The sequence below is a fragment of the Erinaceus europaeus genome, chromosome 14 (genome assembly GCF_950295315.1).
Source record: "Erinaceus europaeus chromosome 14, mEriEur2.1, whole genome shotgun sequence".
NCBI classification, from domain to species: domain Eukaryota; kingdom Metazoa; phylum Chordata; class Mammalia; order Eulipotyphla; family Erinaceidae; genus Erinaceus; species Erinaceus europaeus.
Window position 1 is genome coordinate 12,374,184 of NC_080175.1, and position 23,046 is coordinate 12,397,229.

At 36.5% G+C, this 23,046-nt stretch overlaps 1 protein-coding gene across 4 annotated transcripts in view; it reads right to left on the reverse strand.

Moving 5' to 3' along the window:
• ATRNL1 (attractin like 1) overlaps positions 1-23,046 on the reverse strand; it is a 700,209-nt gene that overhangs the window by 524,156 nt on the left and 153,007 nt on the right. For 3 of the 4 annotated variants that reach the window (XM_007519967.3, XM_060171225.1, XM_060171226.1), the window contains exon 19: positions 1,735-1,872. In XM_007519967.3, coding sequence (XP_007520029.2) covers positions 1,735-1,872 — 138 coding nt within the window. Of the gene's footprint in view, positions 1-1,734; positions 1,873-13,570; positions 13,651-23,046 lie in introns of all 4 variants that reach the window. The other variant, XR_009544641.1, reaches the window with a different exon arrangement.

A 23,046-nucleotide genomic window follows, 5' to 3' on the forward strand; every position in this document is an offset into this window, starting at 1 on the left:
TGCTTCACCACTGGTGAAGCTTCCCCCTTACAGGTGTCAATTACATATTTGACATTTATATACTTAAAAACAGAAGTTATACTTGTGTTGTCTTTGTTAAGTGCCACCAGGGTTATTGCTGGGGCTCAGTGCCTACACAGTGATTCTACTACTGCAGGCAGTCATTTTTTTTTTCTTTCCTTCTCTTTCTATTTTATTTGATAAGGCAGGCAGAAATAGAGAAAGAAAGACACTTGCTGACCTGCTGCAACACTCATGAAGTGACCCCACTGCAGGTGGGGAGGACTGTCTGGAATCAATACCCTTGCTCACGCTAATGTGTATTCTCACCCAGGTGTGGCATCTTCCAGCCTGATACAAAGTTTACTTGGGCTTCACTATATATCAACAATAACACTGTAAATATATTCTGATTTGTAAGTCAATAAAAACACTGTTAAATATATTTAAAGAGTATTATGCTTTTATAACATGCTAATTAATTTTTTTCTTATAGGTAGAAAGAAAATTTTGACTCATGTGCAAAAAAACCAGCAACTCCATTTATCAGGAAACACTAGTCCCTCTGTTCTCAAGGGAAAAAAGTCTTATTATCTAAAATATTTCAATAAAGAACAGCTTCCTTGTTACCCAGAAGAAAAATCATATACTACAATATATAGTTTTGAACTTGAGCTAGCTACTGACAACTAGAAGAACACACAAGGTAAGTTTTTATAAAACTCACTTAAAATACAAATTATATGACACAGTGGAATTAGTTGTGAAGTTAGATGACATATTTACAGGATGAAACATTCTGCTATGTAAACCCAGAAAATGATAGACTCAATGTGATGAAAAATGTAGATGTTAAATAAGCTCTAGGAAGTCAGACATCAAAATGCTATCTAACTTCCTTAGCAAACCTAAAATAGAGAATTTTTAAATTGCATTATTGTCTTCCTTGTCTAAAAGTGATACAATTTCTTACATTAATATTTTATATATAGAGTATTAGTGTTGATCAATAAGTTAGTATAGTATGAAACTGCCTACATAATTATTAGAAGCTACCCTGATTCAAAGAAAAAAATAAACATACACATTAGAATCAACACTGTTTCACTACTGGATCTATTATTTAAAAAAAAAAAATCAAAAAAAAAAATCAACAAAGAAAGCCACTTCTTATTTATTGCTCTAATGTGAAAATGCTGGTTGAAACTAGAAGGCCATCTAGCTATAAAGATGTATTATTTTTCACTTACACATAAATAAGTAAAAAACAATGATACAAACACTTATTTCCTTGGCAACTTAAATATAGCATATTAATAACAAGATTCCAGTGGGCCTCATAGCTTTAACAGGCTGAACCTTCTCTACAATCCTGAATAATAAGATTTTCTTTATTTTTTTATTAGTGATTTAAAAGTATTTTACAAAATAATAAGAATTCAAGGGTATAGTTTCTACCCAAACCTACTAATTGTAATTTACCACACCCTACTGCCAAGTTCTACACAGAGCTTTGATGAATAATATATATATATATATATATATATATATTATAATCGCACTGTGTCTCTCTGTACGTACATATACATTTCACATAGCTCTAAATAAATATTACCAAAAATACAGAGACAATGGGAAAGTTTTTCGTTTTGTAAAATGTATTTTCCACAAGAACTCTCTTAATTTTCTTTCCTGTAGTAGAACACATTGAAAGAAAAAGGAACACAATCTTACCTGTACACTGCCCCCCATTCGTGGGGTCTCCATAATACCCTGGCATGCAATCTTGACACTGCTTCCCAGTGGTGAGATTTTTACATTGCTCACACACATTATTATTGATGCAAGTGCTGTGTCCATTACACTGGCAAGCTAAGGAAAGTAGAAAAATTATTAGAAATAGATACATAACAATTCCAAGTACAAGAGGAATAAGGACAAAGAATGTTTCAAAGTCAAGTGGTAGAAAATAATACTTGCTAGTTTGTTTGTTTGTTTGTTTGTTTGTTTTTCAGTGTATAATAAATGTGGATCAGAACATAAACACGGGACAATATGCACAATAAATTCTGTTGGAAATTTTGCCTTATGCACCATAAATTCGATGTTAGAGAGAAAGTGAAACAGAAACATTATAGGGAAAGAGGGAATAATTTGTAGCATATTCCATAAATATTCATGAAAATTTTGTCTATTAAATCACACAAATACATGACTGAATAACATAGCTTTGGTCAAGAGCGTTAAAATACATTTCAAGTATATTAACATACAACAAAGGAATAAATTTTTAAAAACTGCATCACAAGTAAAAAAAACAGTATCTTTAAATTAATTTGAATAAATATTTCTCTCCTTTGGGCAGGAAAAGCTTCAAGACTATTGCTAAACAGAATCACAGTTAAAGAATAGGATTCTGTATGTCCTTGTAATATGTAATTTAATTTAACAGATTTTCATGCTAAATATTACAGTAGAATTCACAAATTTTCTGTGAGAGTTGAAGTCCATACATGTAATACTGAATAGGGGCAGAATAATGGCTAACTTTGGTAATTAACTGTCATTGATGATTAAATATAATCATCAATGTCATAACCTTTTCAATACTATTCAAATTATTTGAGTAAGTTCTCACTCTAGCCAAGAGAATCAATGAGTGTTCAGCTGACTCCACATCTTTGTGATTTGCATCTATTCTGATTGGCCAGTGTATTTAATGCAGTAGTTTTTGTATTATAAGAATATGTGGTACATTGGTGTATTGCACCAAAGTAAAAGACTGAGGTGGAAGCCCCAGGGGGTTCAGTTCCTGGAACATGATGGCAGAGGAGGACCTAGTGGGGGTTGTATTGTTATGTACAAACTATTGTATATTACATATTCAAAACAGAGTAAGGTTATAAGCAAGACAAAACACTAATGGATAAATAAATACACTTCCAAAAAGATGAAAAGCCAAGTAGCCACATCTTTAAGAATGCTAAGAGGCATAGCCCTACTATAACACTGTTTAGAAATAACATGAAGTCATCACAAAAAAAGGTTAAATAATTAAACTATTCTCTTTATGAAACTGAGGAAAACCATGGAGTATTTTTTCTATTATATTTTACATTGTGCAACAACAGAGAGAAAGTTTAATAACCAGGAAAAAATACTCATGGTAAAATAATGACAAAATCATTTTTGGAATACCCACAGTTTTTTAAATGTACAAATTTTGTGAAAAAGTTAATGATGGTTATCTTAGTTTAAAAAGATTTCCCTGCACCATCAATTTTTATAGTATGTTCCTATCAGTTTTATACTAAAAAAGTTTAGAGCTTTAATATTAAACATATTGTCGATTAGTGCTTCAAGAAAGTGTATTATGTGACACTACTTATTATTTCACCCAGGTAAAAACAGTATGTAAAGCACCACCTGAAGATATCAAAATTTAGGTTAACACAAGTAGTCTATGTAACCTGTGGCTATGGATTTTCATCTGAAAGACAAAATTATTTAACTTCTAAATAAGATAGCTAAATTTAGCTGCCAGTCTGACATCCTCTTCAGAGATCAGCACTAAAATAATAGCAAGATTGGCCAGTAAAACAAGAATCTGTATATGGTAACTTTAGTTGTAACCTACAATGTCACTGAAAATTTTTTTTAAAGGTCCCCCTGGTATACTGCCACTCAGCTGTCACTTCCAGACAGTGAAAAACTCTCAAGGCATTTCTTAACCATGGGATGTGAGGTCCATTTCTTTTCTTTTTTAATATTTATTTATTTATTCCCTTTTGTTGCCCTTGTTACTTTTTGTTGTTGTAGTTATTATTGTTGTTGTTATTGATGTCGTCATTGTAGGATAGAGCAGAGAGAAATGGAGAGAAGAGGGGAAGACAGAGAGGGAGATAGAAAGATAGACACTTGCAGAACTGCTTCACTGCTTGTGAAATAACTCCCCTGCAGGTGGGGAGCCTGGGGTTCGAACTGGGATCCTTACACCAGTCCTCACGCTTTGCACCACCTGTGCTTAACCCTCAAGGTCCAGTTCTTAACCATGAGGTACACAAGAAGCACTTCAGTGGTATATCTACATACTGCTTCTGGAAATTGTGGTACAGGGTGGGGAAAACCAAGGATTTATTTAATAAATAAAACAGCTAGAGATCAGATACAATTTAGACCTGACAGCAGGCAAATTTTCAGTCTAAAGAGAATGGCCATCATTTCAGCTTCTACTTCACATAGCAGCAATGCCAAAGGACAAAGCATGTTACAGAAAACAGAACCAGTGTATCAAACAGAGCCGTGAATAGGACGTGCTGGCTAGCTTCCGGCTGTTACTTCTACCCCTCTATCATCATGATGTTGGATCAGCAAGGAATGTAAGCTTCTATCTAATCATTATTCCAGCAAACGTGTTGTATGAAAAGTTCCAATAACAACTCTTTGTTATGTGATGAATATATGCATCCTTAAAAAATGAAAAAGGGGGAGTTGGGCGGTAGCGCAACAGGTTAAGCGCACGTGATGCAAAGCACAAGGACTGGCAATAGGATCCTGGTTTGAGCCCCCAGCTCCCCACCTGCAGGGGAGCCCCTTCACAGGCGGTGAAGCAAGTCTGCAGGTGTCTATCCTTCTCTCCCTCTCTGTCTTCCCCCCCTCTCTCCATTTCTCTCTGTCCTAACGACATCAATAACAACAACAATAACTACAGCAACAATAAAAAAAAAAGGGCAACAAAAGGGAAAATAAATATAAAAAAATTTTTAATAAAAAAATAAAATAAAAAAATGAAAAAGGTCCTAATAACAACAGAGAAGTCATACATACTGTTTTGTCTCAATTATAAATCCAGTCCAGATGGCTCCTAATCTAAGAATATACAATCAGAACGAAAATAAAATGAAAACTTCAGCATTTTTATGCAAATAAAATACATGTTTTTTTTAAAACATGTATTCTGTAAAACATTTAAAAATATTTGCAAGTACTTTAACGATGACTCTTAGTCACTATCAGGCCACCCATCAGCTGAGGCCCTAGTTGAGGAGTCCTGATTCCCAAACAGATATGATGGGCCTAGACCTCGAATAAATCCCTCTCTCCATTGTTCGCGATCATCTCTATTAGGAACAACAAAACAGAACTCTTTGTGGGCCCCCATAGGACCTTGCCCTCAACTTGGATCACTAATAGTAGAGAATGTTCCATCCTCTGAAGGGAGGCTGGACAACATAATTCTATCTTCCACATGAGGAAGATGGGTCCTGATACTGGGGCAGCTTGGAACATTCCTACTCATGACCACAGAATGTAAGCTCAGATCTACAGGGATGCAAAGGTCACATAGGCTCCTAAGCTGAATATGGCCCCCAAATCACATCAAATAGATGGGGTTTATAGTCAACAATATTTATACACCTTTCCCATATTTGGGAGCTACTCTCTTCCCTGATCCAGCTTTCTGGTCCTTTTTCGAGCCATGACATCATCTCCCCAGACAATAACTTGGATCCAACTACAGATCAGATTCCAGGCTCAACGGAAAAACAAACAAACAAATAAACAAAACTAGCATGGCCACAGGCCTTTTGTAATGTAACTAAAATATGCCTACTAGCTATCTACAAAACACAGACCCCTTCAATTCTTCATCTACACTATTCCAGCCCTTAGGTTCACGATTAGTCAACAATTTGCTTGGCTTTATATGTTAACTCTCTTTTCAGCCACCAGGTTCCAGATGCTACCATGATGGCAACCTGACTTCCCTGGACAGATAACCCCAACAATATGTCCTAGAGCTCTAATTCCCCAGAACTTGCCCCACTAGGGAAAGAGAGAGGCAGGCTGGAAGTATGGATCGACCTGTGAATGCCCATATTCAGCAGGGAAGCAATTACAGAACCCAGACCTTGGGTCCATACTCTGAGAGGGTTAAAGAATAGGAAAGCTATGAAGGGAGGGGATGGGATATGGAGTTCTGGTGGTAAGAATTGTGTGGAGTTGTATCTCTCTTATCCTGTGGTTTTGTGTTTCCATTTTATAAATAAAATAAAATATATATATTTGTAAGGGGGAAGCTTCATAAGTGATGAAGCAGTGCCGCAGGTATCTCTCTGTTTCCCTTACCTCTCAATTTCTCTGCCTCTATCCAATAATAAATAAAATAAAATAAAACACTTATATAAAAATATGTGCAAGACACTCTCAATAGCATTCAAAGAATGTCAAGGATAATATATAGCCAGAATGTTTTCAACTCATAACCTACCCCAAAATAAGAGGTAATAATTAACAGGTACAAGAAATAAAGCAGATTCAAAATAAGAGCATTCTTTTTAAAGTTTGATCTAGAGATAGGACGTTACTATACATGAGATAGACAAGCAAGAATCATGGTGAGAATTTCAAAACTCATCAGGGCTTAGATAGATCTCAGATATCTTCAGAAAAAAAAAAGTTAACTGAACCATATTTACAATGCTTAAAATTTTCAATTGTAAGCCCTGAAAAAATAAAGTTACTAACACATATCACAAGCCAAAAGAAGCAGAAAAGATCCTAAACTCCACTGGTACATATTCATGAAATAAAAGGCACTTATGAGAAAGTCAAGCTGTGCCAGGCTTATATGTTAAGTTGAAATGCACATTGTCCATATGGTGGAGAAACTTCAACATCAAACATTAATGTAAAATCTGTTCTCTAAACAAGGGAAGCCTCAAACATCTTGCAAAACTAGTTGTAAATGGTCCCTTGAAATAGTTCCAGAACATTTGTCCCAGAAATATACCACAGAGACGTGGAAAACAGGTTGGTTTTGGTTTTGGGTTTTTTTTTTTAGAAAGAGCTCTTAGATATCATTTTAGAGTCTATGCACCAATCTGACCAATCACTTTAGTAACTGATCATCTCTGCCATTGCAGTGTAAAAGCACAGATAGATAACTCAGTTCAACCAAGCAGTATCTCAATAAACCTCTACTACAAAAATAAATAACAAACCAAATTTAGTTTGCAGACAATGTTTTGTAAACTTGTGACATAGAAGACAAGCATATTCTTTTTTTAATTTTTATTTATAAAAAGGAAACACTGACAAAAAACATAGGATAAGAGGGGCACAACTCCACACAATTCCCACCACCTGAACTCTGTATCCCATTAACTCCCCTGATAGCTTTCCTATTCTTTATCCCTCTGGGAGTATGGACCCAGGGACATTATGGGATGCAGAAGGTGGAAGGTCTGGCTTCTGTAATTGCTTCTCTACTGAACATGGTTATTGACAGGTCGATCCATACTACCAGCCTGTCTGCCTCTTTCCCTAGTGGGGTGGGGCTCTGGGGAAGTGGGACTCCAGGACATATTAGTGGGGTCATCTGCCCAGGGAAGTCTGGTTGGCATCATGGTAACACCTGTTTTTTTTTTCTTAATCTGAACCTGACCTTAAAAACAAAGTTACAACCATCATTAAGTAGTCAAAAAAGATAAACATTATTAAAAAAATCAAAGAAAGGGAGAAAAATATGAAACCCTGCTTAAAGAAGAGACACACTGAATAATATCTTATTAAAGGTATAATCAATAATATTTATAATGCAACAAATAGGTATAATTATATTCAATAAAACAGGAATTAAAAATAATCATTTTTGAGGAAGATGGGTCCTGAAATGAGTGCAGCCTAGAATGTTCCTAGCTGTGACCACAGAATGCAAGCTCAGACCTATAGGGACGCAGAGGTTACACAGGCTCCTGTTCTGAATATGGGCCCCAGATCAAATCAGTGGGGTTTATATACTTTTCCCATATATGGGAGCTACTCTTTTCCCTCATCCAATTTTCAAGTCCTTTTTCCAACTCTGACACCATCTCCCCAGATAATACCTTTTGTCCACCTGCATGTTAGCTGTCAGACTCAGGCAAAAACTAGTAAAGTCATGGGCCCCTTGGAATACACCTAAAATAGACCTATTAGTTTTTTTCCAGAATGGAGACCCCAAATCTCATCTGCTATAATGTTGCCTTTATGTTCCTGATTATTTAACAATTTGTTCTGCTTTATATCTTAATGCTTTTTCAGCTACCAAGTTGCCGATGCTACCATGATGTCAACCTGACTTCCCTGGGCAGATGACCTCATCAATGTGTGCTGGAACCTCACCTCTCAAGAGTTCTGCCCCACTAGGGAAAGACAGAAACAGGCTGTGAGTATGGATTGACTTATCAACGCCCATGTCGAGTGGAGAAGCAATTACAGAAGCCAGACTTTCCACCTTCTGCACACCATAATGATCCTGGGTCCATGCTCCCAGAAAGATAAAGAATAGGAAAGCTTTCAAGGGAGGGGATGGGATACAGAATTCTGGTGGTAGGAATTTGTGAAATTGTACCCCTCTTATCCTATAGTCTTGTCAATATTTCCATTTTATAAATAAATTTTAAAAAACTTAAAAAATAGTAACCACTTCTGTTTAATTATAGAATAGAAAAGTACAATAACTAAAATATAAATACACAAGAGAAATTCAACTGTAGATTGATATTGGCAGAAGAAAGAATGAACAAATGACATTAAATACGTAAAGATTAAATAAACTACAGAGGGAAAAGGAAGGAGAACATTAATAGTCCAAGTAAATGCAGGACGCCATAAGATACACCGTTATTGCATAATGGGGATATTGGAGGTGAAGAGAAGAGTGGGAGAAAGGAGGTTAAAATTTATTTGAAGAAATAATTACTGAAAAGCTTTGCAACATCGATAAAATTAATAATCTACTAACCCGACAAGCTTTAATAAATCAAAGTATAATTAGGATGAAGTTAACAAATAGACACATTCTAATAAAAGTGATGAGTCAACAAGACATGTCAATAATATCAAGAAAAAAACGTTTCCAATTTACAAGGAAATGCAATAAAATTAACAACTGACTTTTTAACAGAAATCAAGCAATAGTTAGTGGAAAATGTACAAAACTCTTCCCTAAAGAAAAGTCAAAAAAACTTCTATTTTTGGCTAAGTCATCCCTGGGACTTCACTGCTCCTAGCCAACTTGTTCTGATAGGAGACGGGTTGGAGGGGACAGTGGAGGGTGGCATAAAGCACCAAAGGCTTTCTAAAATGTGGCAGAGGTCAGGTTCAGATCTGGGTCAGGGACATGGCGAAGCACATATGCTATCCAGATGGCTTATTTTGCCAGCCCAACCAAAATGTTTCTAACCTGCAAAGCTATTTTTGAAAAAATACTTTAATAGAAAAAAAGACATTCACAGATAAAGAAAAATTTTAAAAATCATTTCAACATGACTCACTTTATGACAGGTACTAAATTAAGCTCCAGTTCAGACAGTAACTGAACTTCATTCACTAAAACCAGGAACACTGATAATAGTAATTATATCATCATAAAGAGAAGTGCATCCCTGTGCAACACATCAAAAGACATGAGTAGGTTGAGAACAAGCAGATGAATTTTTTTTATTTTTATAGACAACAGACTGTAAATACCGTCATGTCTGTGTATGTTTTTTCCCCTTTTGTTGCCCTTGTTTATTGTTGTTGTTGTTATTATTATTGTTGTTGGGTAGGACAGAAAGAAATCGAGAGAGGAGGGGAAGACAAAGAGGGAGAGAGAAAGATAGACACCTGCAGACCTGCTTTCACAGCCTGTGAAGCGACTCCCTGCTGGTGGGGAGCTGGGCGGGGGCTCGGGGCTCAAACTAGGATCCTGATGCCGGTCTTTGTGCTTTCTTCCATGTGCACTTAACCTGCTGTGCCACCGCCCGGCTCCCGCATATGAAAAATGTTATGATATAAAAACAGCAAGCAAAAGAAGTAGATATGAGGCAAGCCAGGATTAACTTTTAAAGAGAAAAGCAAGGGTTAACTTCTTAGTTCAAGAAAAATGCAGGTGACAGCAATCTTCCCAGCATAAGCAGGGCTTTCTACTCTTGTAATCAAAATGGCTTTGGTCAGCAGCCTCAGACTCTGCTAGTTCTTAGTAGGTGTAACATAGAAAGAAAGAGAAGGTAGGAACACAGAAAAAAAAAAAAAAGGGCAAATAGATGTAAATATAGATAGGTATAGAAATAGTACTCAGCGTATATCTGAGACCTTGTGAGAACTACTGCAGTTTCCAACAAAGGAAATGGGGACACAAAACTTTGGTGGTGGGAATGGTGTGGAATTATAACTATTATAATTTTGGTATTTAAAAAAATTTTTTGATACTTTTTTTTCCTGTATTGGGGGATTAATGTTTTATGATTGGCAGTAAAAATGAGTATTGTTATGTGGAAAACCGAGGAATGTTATGCATGTACAAACTATTGTATTTACTGTCAACTGTGAAACAATCTTATAATTTTGTAAATCAATATTAAATCACCAATAAAAATTAATGAAAAAAAAATCTGCTACTTCCACCCAAGAGTCTGCCAATAATCCAAATAAGTTGTATTCTCCATATACACAAAAGAAAAAAAAAGTTGTTACGTTTGTTGCTATGAGTTACTATGGAAAAGTTGAACATTGTACAAAAGGGCCAGGACCACTTTGGTCAGAGGCCAGTGTCTTTTGGACATGAGTCCAGCTGGGCCAGAGATCCACATAAATGCTGCTTCCTGCATTAAAGCCTCAGTGTGTACCATCTCTCTGCCTTGAGAATCCAATAACAGATATACAAATACCAATATAATGGGCTTTTTAAAATGGTAGTGAAGACAAAGGGGGAGGGTAACATTATTAAAAAAGAAGGATCCATCAGGATCAGGTAGTGGCTCATTCAGTAGAGCACACACTGTCATGTGCAATGCTCACCATCTGGCAGCACCCTCACAGGGCAAGTTTCACAAGTGATAAAGCCGTGTTGTAGTGTCTCTTTCTGTGTCCCATACTCCATCTTAAAAAAAAAAGTTAAAAAAAAAAAGAGGCCACTGGGAGCTGTGTAGGTGTTGAGTATATTGAGTACCAGTGACAACCCTGGTGATACTATCATCATCATCATCATCATCATCATCATCATCCATCCATCAAGATGACAGAAATTGGGGCCAGGTGGTGGCGCACCTGGTTGAGCACACATGTTACAGTGCACAAGGAGGTGGGTTCAAGCCCCTGGTCCCCACCTGCAGGAGGAAAGCTTCACAAGTGGTGAAGCAGGGCTGCAGGTGTCTCTCTGTCTCTCTCCCTCTAGATCTCCCCATTCACTCTTGATTTCTGGCTTTCTCTATCAAATAAATAAATAAAGTTTAAAAAAAAGATGACAGAAATAATGTGAACAATGTGAATATATCTGCACTTAACAAGAGCTACTCAAAATGCATGCAGCAAAGGCTAACAGAAAATGAAATGGAAATACAAAATTCAAGAATCATAGTTAGAAATCTTAGTTAGTATACCCCACCTTCAATTAAGGATGGAACTAGAGGCTGCACAATGGCAGACTTGGTTGAGTGTATATATTACGGTGCACAAGGGCGCAGGTCCAAGCCCCTGGTCGCTACCTACACAGGAAAGCTTCTCAGCTGGTGAATCAGTGCTGCAGAGTCTCTGTTCCTTCTCTCTCTCTCTCGTCCCCTTTTATCTAAATTTCTGTCTTTTCTATCAAAGAAACAAAATTTTAAAAAGAATTACTAAATTAAGAAAAGGATAGAGCTAGACAGATAATCAGTAAATTAATACAAGACTTGGACAACACTACAAATCACCTGGACCAAACATAGTAACTCACAAAATAGTGGCAGGATATATATTCCAATTCCTGGTTATAAAACAAACTTCAGTAAATTTAAAGAGGCTGAACTCATAAAAAGTTTATTCCCTGATTACAAAGAAAAACAATTAAAAATTTGAGGAAATTATAAATTAGTGAATATCAAGCAACATAATCCTAGATAGGCAATGTTTAAAGAAATATTAGGAAAATTAATATTTGCTTTCAGGTAAATGGAATGGAAATCTAATTTTTCATGAAACTAAGTAATCATTATGTGCTGACAGAACTATTATTATGTCAGCACACCACACCTTCAACTAACTTATCATCTTCTTCCATTAGGATGCTGGGCCCTTAACTCCCTTCAACACTTTATGGAGTTTGACTCAAAATGCCATGTATAGAAAATAAATTTACACTATAGGAGGGAACCAGTCTAACCACAGCAGAGAACGATCATCTATAGTGAAGAAACTCAAAATAAACCATCTAAAACCACCAGAGGTGAGTGAAGAATCCTGAGACTATCCCAACCCAATCATGCTCTAGATGACATTATCCGAAAGACAAACACACACACCACCACCACCACCACCACCACCATCACCACACCACACCTCACCCCACACCACACCACACACTGAGGGGTTGCAAGAGTTGAACTTAGCAAAAATAGAGACTCATGAATAAAACTGCTTTACTTCAGCCAAGACTGGGGTTCTGTGCCAAACACTAATAAATTATTGAACACATGCTTAGAGCACACAGGAACTATCTACAAAAAGAATTAGTGAACTAAAATATAGATCAATGGAGATACAAAGATAAAAATTACATCACAGAAATTTGGGGACATAGTGAAAAAGCCTAGTAAAATAAAATAAAACAGACACAAATAGGCAAAAGTAAAATACGCACACAGAAATAGACAAAAGTAAAATACACACACAGAAACAGAAGACTTCGTGTCACGGTAAGACAAGTAAAATATCTGAAGAGATTTCGACAGGAAACTACAAAAAAATTTATAAAGTCATGATGGGGCAAGTAGACAGCACAATAAAAGCACATTTGACTTTTAATGCCTAAGGCTCAGAGGCCCCAGGTTCAATCCCTTGTACCCCTCATTATATATCAGAGCTGAGTGGTAGGTACTCTGATCTCTCTCATTAAAGTTAAGTAAATAGAAATATTTTTAGAAAATCAATGTCTAAAATAAATACAATTTCTATGTAATTTGTTAAATTCACAATTACAATTAAAGGTGAAACTGTTACTTAGTTACCTCATATTAAAATCACTGATACTGAAATGTTAGGATAAAAATCTGCTTGACAAGAGAAAAGAAAAATACATTCTGCATTATAAAGAAAAGCAATAAAACTGTTAAAAGAATTCCTAAGATAAACAGAATGTTTAAAGAAAAATGCCATGGTCACATAAAATTACTGAAATACATCTGTCAAATTAGACTATTTTTTCAATTAAAGGTATCCTTTAATTACAAAAATGTGCATATTGCCCATACATGTGAAACCTAAGAAAATTTATAGCTACATTTGAGAAATAGTCTTTTACAATGCTAAGCACACTTTATTGAACTAAAAACTACTTTAGTAAAAGGGTAGCCAGACTTATAAGAAAAAATAAAGATTGTAAATAGGTCAATGCCTGAGAAAATAAAAATATTTTTCAGGTAGTTTTCTTTATAAGAAAATCATATTTCATAGCAAAAAAATAGTAATTTATTGGTGACTACTGGCTTCAACAACTAAAATGTATGGCAATAATTACATGAAAGGCTAGAAAAAAGCACATGAAATTACACTATTGTAATATGCTTACCTTATACATGAAGTAGTATAATATTGATTCAAGGTAGACTGACAAGATAAAGATGACTATAACAATCACTACAGCAGTCACTAAAAAAAACACAAAAGAGGTATAGCTAAAAATCCAATAGTAGTGATAAAATTGGATTTTAAATCAACCAATAAAAAAAAAGCAAAAGGAAAAACAAGCAACTAAGGAAAAATATAGAATATTTTCAAGACAAATACCACGATGGTAGGTTTAATGCTAATATTACATGAAATTTAAATTAACTGATAAAAGACAGAATGTCAGACTAGATTTTTTTAAAAGGAATTACCAAATACTATTTTAAGGAAATTTATTTAAAATAAAAACACAAGCAGTAAACTTATAATTCTGCCTGTGAATAAATAAACTTGAGTAGTGGCTTGCAGTTGTAAAGAAAACAAATGAAAAACTAAATATATATTTAAAAAAAACTATGAGACAGCTACACACAACAATATGTAAAATGGTTCCATTGAAACTTCTTCTCAATAATTAACTGGAACACACAATGTGAAACTTAAGGACAGAAAACAGAGAATTAAGCAAAGCTAGGAGCTCACTAAACTGGGAATACTTTATATTCCCACTGTTCAGACTGGAGAGACTTAATTATAAGGAGAGCATTGCATAGAGGCCACAGAAAGGTAATATCTTACTAGTGAAAACAAATTAGAAGTAGAATTTAGGGATACCAGCCCTAAAAAGAAAAAAAGGTAAAAAGTCATTTTTGAAATGATTATATGAATTCTAAGTAACATAACTCATCAGTTAAAAAAACAAAAAACTGTGACCGAGGTCTAGGAGGTGGTGCAGTGGGTAAAGCACTGGACTCCCAAGCATGAGGCTCTGAGTTCAATCTCCAGCAGCACATGTACCAGAGTGATGACTGGTTCTTTCTCTACTCCTATGTTTCTCATTAATAAATCAATAAATAAAATCTTTAAAAAAGAAAAGGAAAAAAAAAATGGACCGACAAAATAGCTCACCTGGGTATACTGTACTACTCTGTCACTCAGACAACCCAGGTCAAGAACGACTCCCACAATGCTACAGGTATCTTTGATGGAGTGGTATTTTTTCTTCTTCTCTTCCTCTGCCTCTCTGTTTCAGTCTATTTCTTTCTTTATCTGAAAAAGCGGGCTTGAGCATGAAGACCCAATAATCACCAAAAAACGTAGAACAAACAATACAAAACTAAAAAAATTTACAACTTACACTTTAAATTTTCACAATGCCCAGGATATCTATCACCCACAGAAAGGTGGATATTTTTGATCCATAATAAATAAAAGATAACTGTTTTCAAAAGAAATGAAAAAAATGGCACAAAAGATTGAATCAACAAAAGAAAAGGACCTAAGTTGGGGGAAGACAGACACCTATAACAGGGAGATGAGAAACTGTACACTATGAACACCCCCCCCCCCCCCCCCGCTGTAAAGTGATTTGGGAAAGAGGAAAAGGAGGGCCAAGTTACCAAGGGGTCTGGAACCCCAGTGTCCTATGTCTGAAGAAGACAGTATGGAGAATGTAAGGAGTACTGACATATATTAAGTGGAGACAGTAAACTATACACTTATGACATCAGTCTTGTAAATCAATTTTTCCTCAAAAAAGAGACCGACTTTTTATAAGTATGATCTACATGCTCAAAAATATAAAGTAAAACATGAACAGCAGGGCCCGGCAGTGGTGCACCAGATTGAGCACACACACTACAGTGTGCAAGGTCCCATGTTCAAGACCCCAGTCCCCACATTCACAGGGAAAGCTTCACAAGCGGTGAGCAGTGATCTCTGTCTCCCACTTCCCTCTATTTCTATCCTAAAATAAATTTAAAAAATAAAAAATAAACATGAACAGGAAAAAAATAAAATTATAAAACGTTTCTAAAAAAGAAAAACAATAGATACAAAATAAAAAAGAAATTCTATGAGGAAAGAACAATCTCTTCAACAAAAGAATTCTGGGAAACCTGGAAATCTGCATAGGGAAGACTTGAGCTGGGTCCCTATTTCCCACCAAACATAAAATCTATCTCAAGGGGCCGGGTGGTGGCGCACCTGGCTGAATGCATGTATTACAATGCTCAAGGACCTGGGTTCAAGCCCCAGGTCCCCAACTGCAGGAGGAAAGCTTTGTGAGTAGTGAAGCAGGACTTCAGGTGTCTCTCTGTCTCTCTCCTTCTCTATCACTCCCTTCCCTCTGGATTTCTGGCTGTCTCTATCCAATAAATAAAGATTTAAATTTTTTTTAAATCCATCTCAAAATGAAACAGAGATGTTCATGAAAGACTTAAGATTATTTATCTGTTATAAGAAGATACAGGGGCCAGGTGGTGGCGCACCTGGTTGAGTGCACATGTTAGAATGTGCTAGGACTCAGGTTCAAGCCCCCAGTAGCCCCTGCAGGGGGAAAGCTTTGTGAATGCTGAAGCAGGGCTGCAGGTGACTCTCTGCTTCTCTCCCTCTCTATCACCCCCTTCCCTCTCGATTTCTGACTGTCTCTATCCAATAAATAAAGATAATAATAAAAAAATTAAAAAATAAGAATATACAGATGCCAAACTTAGGGATTTTACATATTACATGTAGCTTCACAGGTACAGAACTAAAAGTACAAGAAAAACAACATGGGACAATAAAATTAAAGACTATCATGCATCAAAGAACATTATCAAGTAAGTGGGGGGAAAAAAGCTAGAGAATGGAAGAAAATACTAACAAGTCATTCTTTGATACGGAATTTTTATTTAGACTATATAGAGAAAACTAATGGTTCAATAATGAAAAAATAATATTCCACACTAAACAACAACCTAAGATTTTAGCAGACTCTACTGCAAAGAAAAATACAAATAGCAAACGCCCTTACACTGTTAGTCATCAAGCAAGTGAAAATCAAAACCACAAATAGGCACCACTTCACTAAGAGGACTATAATCAAAATGGCATGAAATAACCAGCACTGGCAAGGATGTAGAGCACCCTTCTTCCATCTGCAGAAGGTTAATGGTAGTTCTCATGTGACAGATACTCTATTTCCAAAATAATGAGAATATGTCCATACATTACACTTATACATGGATCCCCACAGATGCATGTTCTATGTTAACAACTGCAAACCACCCAACTATCTATCAAGTTAAGAATGAATGAATGAATGAATGAATGAATGAATGAATGAATGAATGGTGGTGTTCCTATATTGTTTAGCAATTAAAATTGAACCACTAGTTTTCAACATGGATTAACTGTGAAAATAGTATACCATGTGAAAGAAGTCTGTTACAAAAAAAACTACATATAGTTTGATTCGCTTGATATAAAATGTCCAGAACAGAATATCCACAAGCCTAAGAGAAAGAGGGTGCCTCAAGCTATTCCATTTACAAGGAAACCTCAAATGGATCATGGAAACAATGTTGTAAACAACATAAAACTAAATAATTTCTAATAGTTGTATTTATAACTATAAAAATGTCATCAGACTTGCTACTATCAATTCCTTAGGGAGTAACTGGAAACAAGTAGTGCTCAATGGTAACGGGAATCTATTACATCTAATTCATTCAGGGGAAAAAAAAAAACAGCTGTAACATTAAAAGCAAAAAAAAAACAAGACAAAAACCATTGCCCAGAAGCTGACGTCTTTGGGAGAATAACATTCAACTGCTTTTAGCACTTAAGATTTTGAGCAAAACTGTCATCTCCATTTCTAGTCCTCATTGCATTTCTTGGCCTCTCCTCACCACTCAATGAATGTTTGTTGGTTAAAACATAGAAAAATTGGGAGGCAGGTGGTAGCACAGTAGGTTAAGTGCACATGGTGCAAAGTGTAAGAACCAGCGTAAAGATCCTGGTTCGAGCCCTGCCTCCCCACCTGCAGGGAAGTTGCTTCACAAGCGGTGAAGCAGGTCTGCAGGTGTCTATCTTTCTCTCCCCCTCTATCTTCCCCTCCTGTCTCCACTTCTCTCTGTTATATCCAACAATGAAGACAGACAACAATAATAACTACAACAACAATAAAACAACAAGGGTGACAAAAAGGGAATAAATAAATATTTTTTAAAAAACATAGAAAAATTAAACTTAATAGAGGAAAGGTTTCTTTGGTTCAGAGAGCAGGTAACAGACAGACATGTACTACTCTCAGGAAATGCCAGGTCTCCTTCAGGTAAAGTATATCATTCCTCTTCCCCTCAATGATTTGCAGAGTATATAACCCTAAAAGCTGTGGAATAAAATAAGTGCTACTGAGATCACATGTGCAAATGACTTTCATATAGAAATGCAAACATTGTGTAAATATACCTGCATTATCAGGGGTTAGGCTCAAGAAAAATCTAGTATAGTCACGGGTACTTTGGAATATAACTAAAATAGGCCTACTACCTATCTTCAAAACAGAGACCCCCCAATCTTCATCTGCTCTATTTCAGCCTTTAGGTTGATGATTAGTCAACAATTTGTTTGGCTTTATATGTTAACTCTTCTTTCAGCCACGTGGCTGATTCCATGATGCTACCATGACGGTGGTGGGAGTTGTACCCCTCTTATCCTATGGTTTTTGCCAGTGTTTCCTTTTTATGAATAAAAATATTTTTTTAAAAAAATGCAAACACTGGCAATTGAACAGTGAAATAAAATGCATGTAGAAAAAAAACCCAAGAGGCCTGTAGGTGGCTCACCAGTAGAGCACACATGCTACCATGCATAAGGGTCTAGGTTTGTGTCCCAAACCACCAAATGAGATGCCTGCCAGGGCAAGGACTGCAAGAGAGCTTCATGAGCAGTGCTATGGTGTCTCTCCTCTCTCTGTCTCTCAACTTCTACCTAAAGGAAAAGAAAAAAATATGAATATATTAAAAACTTTGGAATTACACACTTGGAATGGGGAAACTGCATGTGATTAGTCTTGTGTGTTGATGAAATTAGGTCTTAGTATCCATTATTTAATCAACCGTGAACCATTCCTCTTAAGTGTTAAGGGAATTGAATATGTGCTGGGATAGTGAATCTGGTTATTGAGTTATATTACATGGCAGAGTCAATGTTAAAAATAGGAAATGCATCTTGGACTTGAGAGATTCCTTGAGAAGAATTTGCATGTATGTGAAGAGATTCTAAGTGTGGGAGATTCTACTTGAGTCTGTTAAATTCTGCTTTGGCAGTTTAGATGGCATGGGCTATATGGGAGAGAAGTACAGCATTTTTCAGGAATTGACATGTTCACTGTCTAACAGTCAGCTAGAAAACAAGAACTTTACTCATGCAAAGCAAGGAACCAAATTCAACCAGCAACATGAATGAAAGAGCTGGGTAGTAGTTTTTTTGTACAGCTTCCAAACAAAAACTCAGCTGAAAGGATTCCAGCCTTTGAGAGGTGCAGCACAGAAGTCAGCTAAGTCAAAAGCCCAGTATTTGGCATTTAGTCCACATCCATTTATACAGAAAATAAACAGATACTGTTAATCTCTAAGTTAACCATGACCATTTTTATGCAGTGATCTAAAATAAATAAAAGAAACAAACAAATTGATATGGTGGCAGCTACACAAATCCAAGTCTAAAGTGGTAATCTGTAATATCTTTGGAATTTAAAAGGAGATTCATCTCATAAATCTTGATCTGTTTTTGAAATTTATTTATCAGGTAAGAATGTTTGAAATTGTAGGTCTCCTTGATCAGTTTGGCCATATTTCTCCCTGTTGTTCCAAGTAATGTGTTGTAACTCTGATTTCCATTTTCTAATGTAAAAATGGTCAGTTCAACTTGCCTTAGCATAATATATGTTCCCAATTTTTCACACTTCAAATATTTATGTCTTTACATTTTTATATATCTATTCGTAGAAACAGGGGAGTAAGAATTCCATAACTTCAAATAAGCATCTTTTTGACTAATGGTATATTTAATAGGATGGACTCTTTTTTATATTTTTTAAAGATTTTTTTATATTTATTTATTTATTCCCTTTTGTTGCCCTTGTTGTTTTATTGTTGTAGTTATTGATGTCACCATTGTTGGATAGGACAGAGAGAAATGGAGAGAGGAGAGAAAGACAGAGAGGGGGAGAGAAAGATAGACACCTGCAGACCTGCTTCACTGCTTGTGAAGCGACTCCCCTGCAGGTGGGGAGCCAGGGGTTCGAACGGGAATCCTTAAGCCGGTCCTTGCGTTTTGTGCCACGTGCGCTTAACCAGCTGCGCTACTGCCGGACTCCGAGGATGGACTCTTAAGGAGGGGGAGGAAATCATCTCTGAAAAAGACATGTAGCTCTGGAGAATAAGTCACTGGCTATCGCATCTGCACTGCCATACATGAGGCCCAGCGGGGAGGATGGCACAGCACATGGAAGATGTTAGTAACAATGGAGATGTTAATACGATTTAGCAAATAGGAAGGCAACATTGATGCTGTGGTGTCTCTTCCTCTTTCTCTCTAGCTGAATTAAAAAATGACCCCAAGTGATTAAATCTCGTGTACATAAACAAGAATCTGCAGTTCTAAGGAAAAGAGAGAGGAAGAAAGGGAGGACAAATACATGTAATGTCTCCTTATGGGTTCCTTCTTCCTTACTGTAACTGAGAGATCTAATCTCCTTATCTTTCCCACAAAGAAGGTAGGACTGGAATCTGTAAACCCCTGTCTAGTGCTGCTTACTAACTAACCACTCTAAAGGACCTTCTCCCTCTTTTCAAATGTCTCTGAGTTAAGCTATTTAAAGATAATTATGTAGAGAAGTTACTAGCTTTTGAGGGTCGGGGGTCTTTCCCAAGGTTACAGGAGGCATATATATTATTATTAATTTTCTTTTCAGTTTTCCCCTATCAATCTGTTTTTAGTATACCAATGTTAAATTTGAGAATATTTAATCTAATAGTAACTTTATACAATTCTTTTTTTTTTACCTCAGAGTGTTGTTACATTTATAATTCCATTCTACTTAACATATTAAACAGTTCATTTGGTTTTTTTTAATACGCAGGATGTAATTGTATTGTTATTTTTTCCTTGTCCACTTGTAACATTAATGTTAGTGACAGTGGCCTTTCTTTTTGTCTGTTATGAAGTATATTTTCCTGTTTCTTTGCATATTCTTTGAATGCTAATTTTACTAGATGTCGGACATGTACACTGTAAATATACATTTTGGGTGCTGCATATTTTTATATTTATAAAAATATTCTTTGAGCAAGGCATTGGTGATGTAATGGTGAGCGTTGCCTTCTTTATATTCTTGGGCTTCCTCTGGAATTTGATTAACTGAGAACAATTTGATCATTCCGACTGTTAACAGACTCATTCAACACTTAGACAAGTGTTAATTTTTCCACACAAGAAGAGCAAAATCCTTCTGAGTACTATACTTGGTGACCAATGAATAATAACGTTTTCTACTCTAGCTATTTGGGACAGAGATAGTCAATCTTGTACATTACTTGGTAACTGTTTCCTTTATTCCTTTCAAAGGGTTCTTTTCAGATACCAAGGTATTCTACAGTAAGAATATCTTTTCTTTTAAAAAATATATTTATTTATCTATTATTGGCTAGAGACAGAGAGAAATTGAGAAGGGAGGGGAGATATAGAGGGAAAGAGAAAGAGAGACAGCTGCAGCTCTGCTTCACCACTTGTGAAACTTTCCCCCCGCAGTTGGAGACAAGAGGACTTGAACCCAGGTCCTTGTGCACTGTAATGTGTGCACTTAACCAGGTGCGCCACCACCTGCCCCCTTCATTTTATTTTATTTTATTTTATTTTATTTTAATTATTTTACCTCCAAGGTTATCACCAGTCCAACTCAGTACTGGCACTAAGAATTCACCGCTCCCAGTAGCCTGGTTTGTTTTTTGTTTTGTTTTGTTTTTTCCTACAAAGGAAGAAAGTCAACTGCAGACCTGCCTCACCACTTGTGAAGCGTCCCCCATGCAGCTCCTTGAGTGGGTCCTTGTGCACAGTTCTAGGTATGCTGAACTGTGTCCACCACCACACACCCCAAGAAATCTGTTTCTTAACTGAATGTGTAAGGTATTCTAATGCCCATTCTAATGCTCCAGCGTTTCTTCTGTGCAGTTCTGCCGTGGTATCTGCCCAGGAAATCTAGTTGCTTTGGTCTCCCAGACTCTTAGTTCCATCTCCTCAATTTATTGAGATCATCACACTCTACCTCTGCTCACTGATTGCACTACTTTCTTCATGTAGGCAATTTAAAAAATTATTTTTTAATTATTTATTTTTTTGATATTTATTCTCTTTGGTTGCCCTTGTTGTTTTATTGTTGTTGTATTTATTGTTGTAGTTGTTATTGATGTCGTCGCTGTTAGATACGATAGAGAGAAATGGAGAGAAGGGGGGAGACAGAAAGGGAGAAAGACACCTGCAGACCTGATTCGCCACCTGTGAAGCAACTCCCCTGCAGGTGGGGAGCCAGGGGCTGGAACTGGAATCCTTACGCAGGTCCTTACACTCTGCACCACATGTGCTTAACCCGATGCACTACCACCAAATAAATAACCAAAAGTTATTTATTTGTATTTTATTGGATAGAGACTGAGGGAAATGAGGGGTAGAGAGGGAAAGAGAGACAGACACCTGTAGCATTGCTTCAGTCCTGGTGAAGCTTTCCCACTGCAGGTGGGGAACAAGGGCTTGAAGCTGGGTCTTTATGAACGGTAAATGTGTGCTCACACAGGTCTGACACCACCCGACCTCCACAAACTGAAACATTTCCCACTTTATTGGGAGTGTACAGTACAGCTGTTGACATGTAGGTGCAACCTCTCCAGCTGTTGACATGTAGGTGCAACCTCTCATCTCCCCATGATAGGTGTCTGTGAGACTCTTTACCTCAGCCTATATCCATTTCCATCATCATAAATCAGGAACCCAATGCCCCTCCATCCCCCCCTTCCCAAAGTGTTCTGGTACAAGACACTCAATCCAAGTTTTCCCTTAATTTCCTTGCTTCTTAATTTTCACCAATGAATAAGAACATCCTGTATTCATCCTTCCTTTGCATATCTCACTCAACATGATACCTCTGAGGTCCTCCCAAACCTTCAGCCATTAATCTGCGGCGGTGGCAGGTCTCACTTCATTCACTTCTACCTGTGAGGTATCTCTAAATCTATTGCATGATAGTCACTGTCTTAAGAACTATTCTTCCTCTATATTCCTCTTCCTATTTCTTATTTGTGTAACAGAGATGAAGTCACTTTGAAGAAATGCTGGGGCAATCAACCACCCTAGTTTGCCCAGTTACACTGTCATACCGAAAAATAAAAATAAAAATAAAACCCACCCTAGGGAACCAGTTCATCCTGAGAACACCAGGGCAGCAAACCATCCCACGGACAGCTACTCCTTTTCTTGATGCATGTTTTATTTATTTTTTTAAATATTTTTATTTTATTTATTTATTCCCTTTTGTTGCCCTTGTTTTATTGTAGT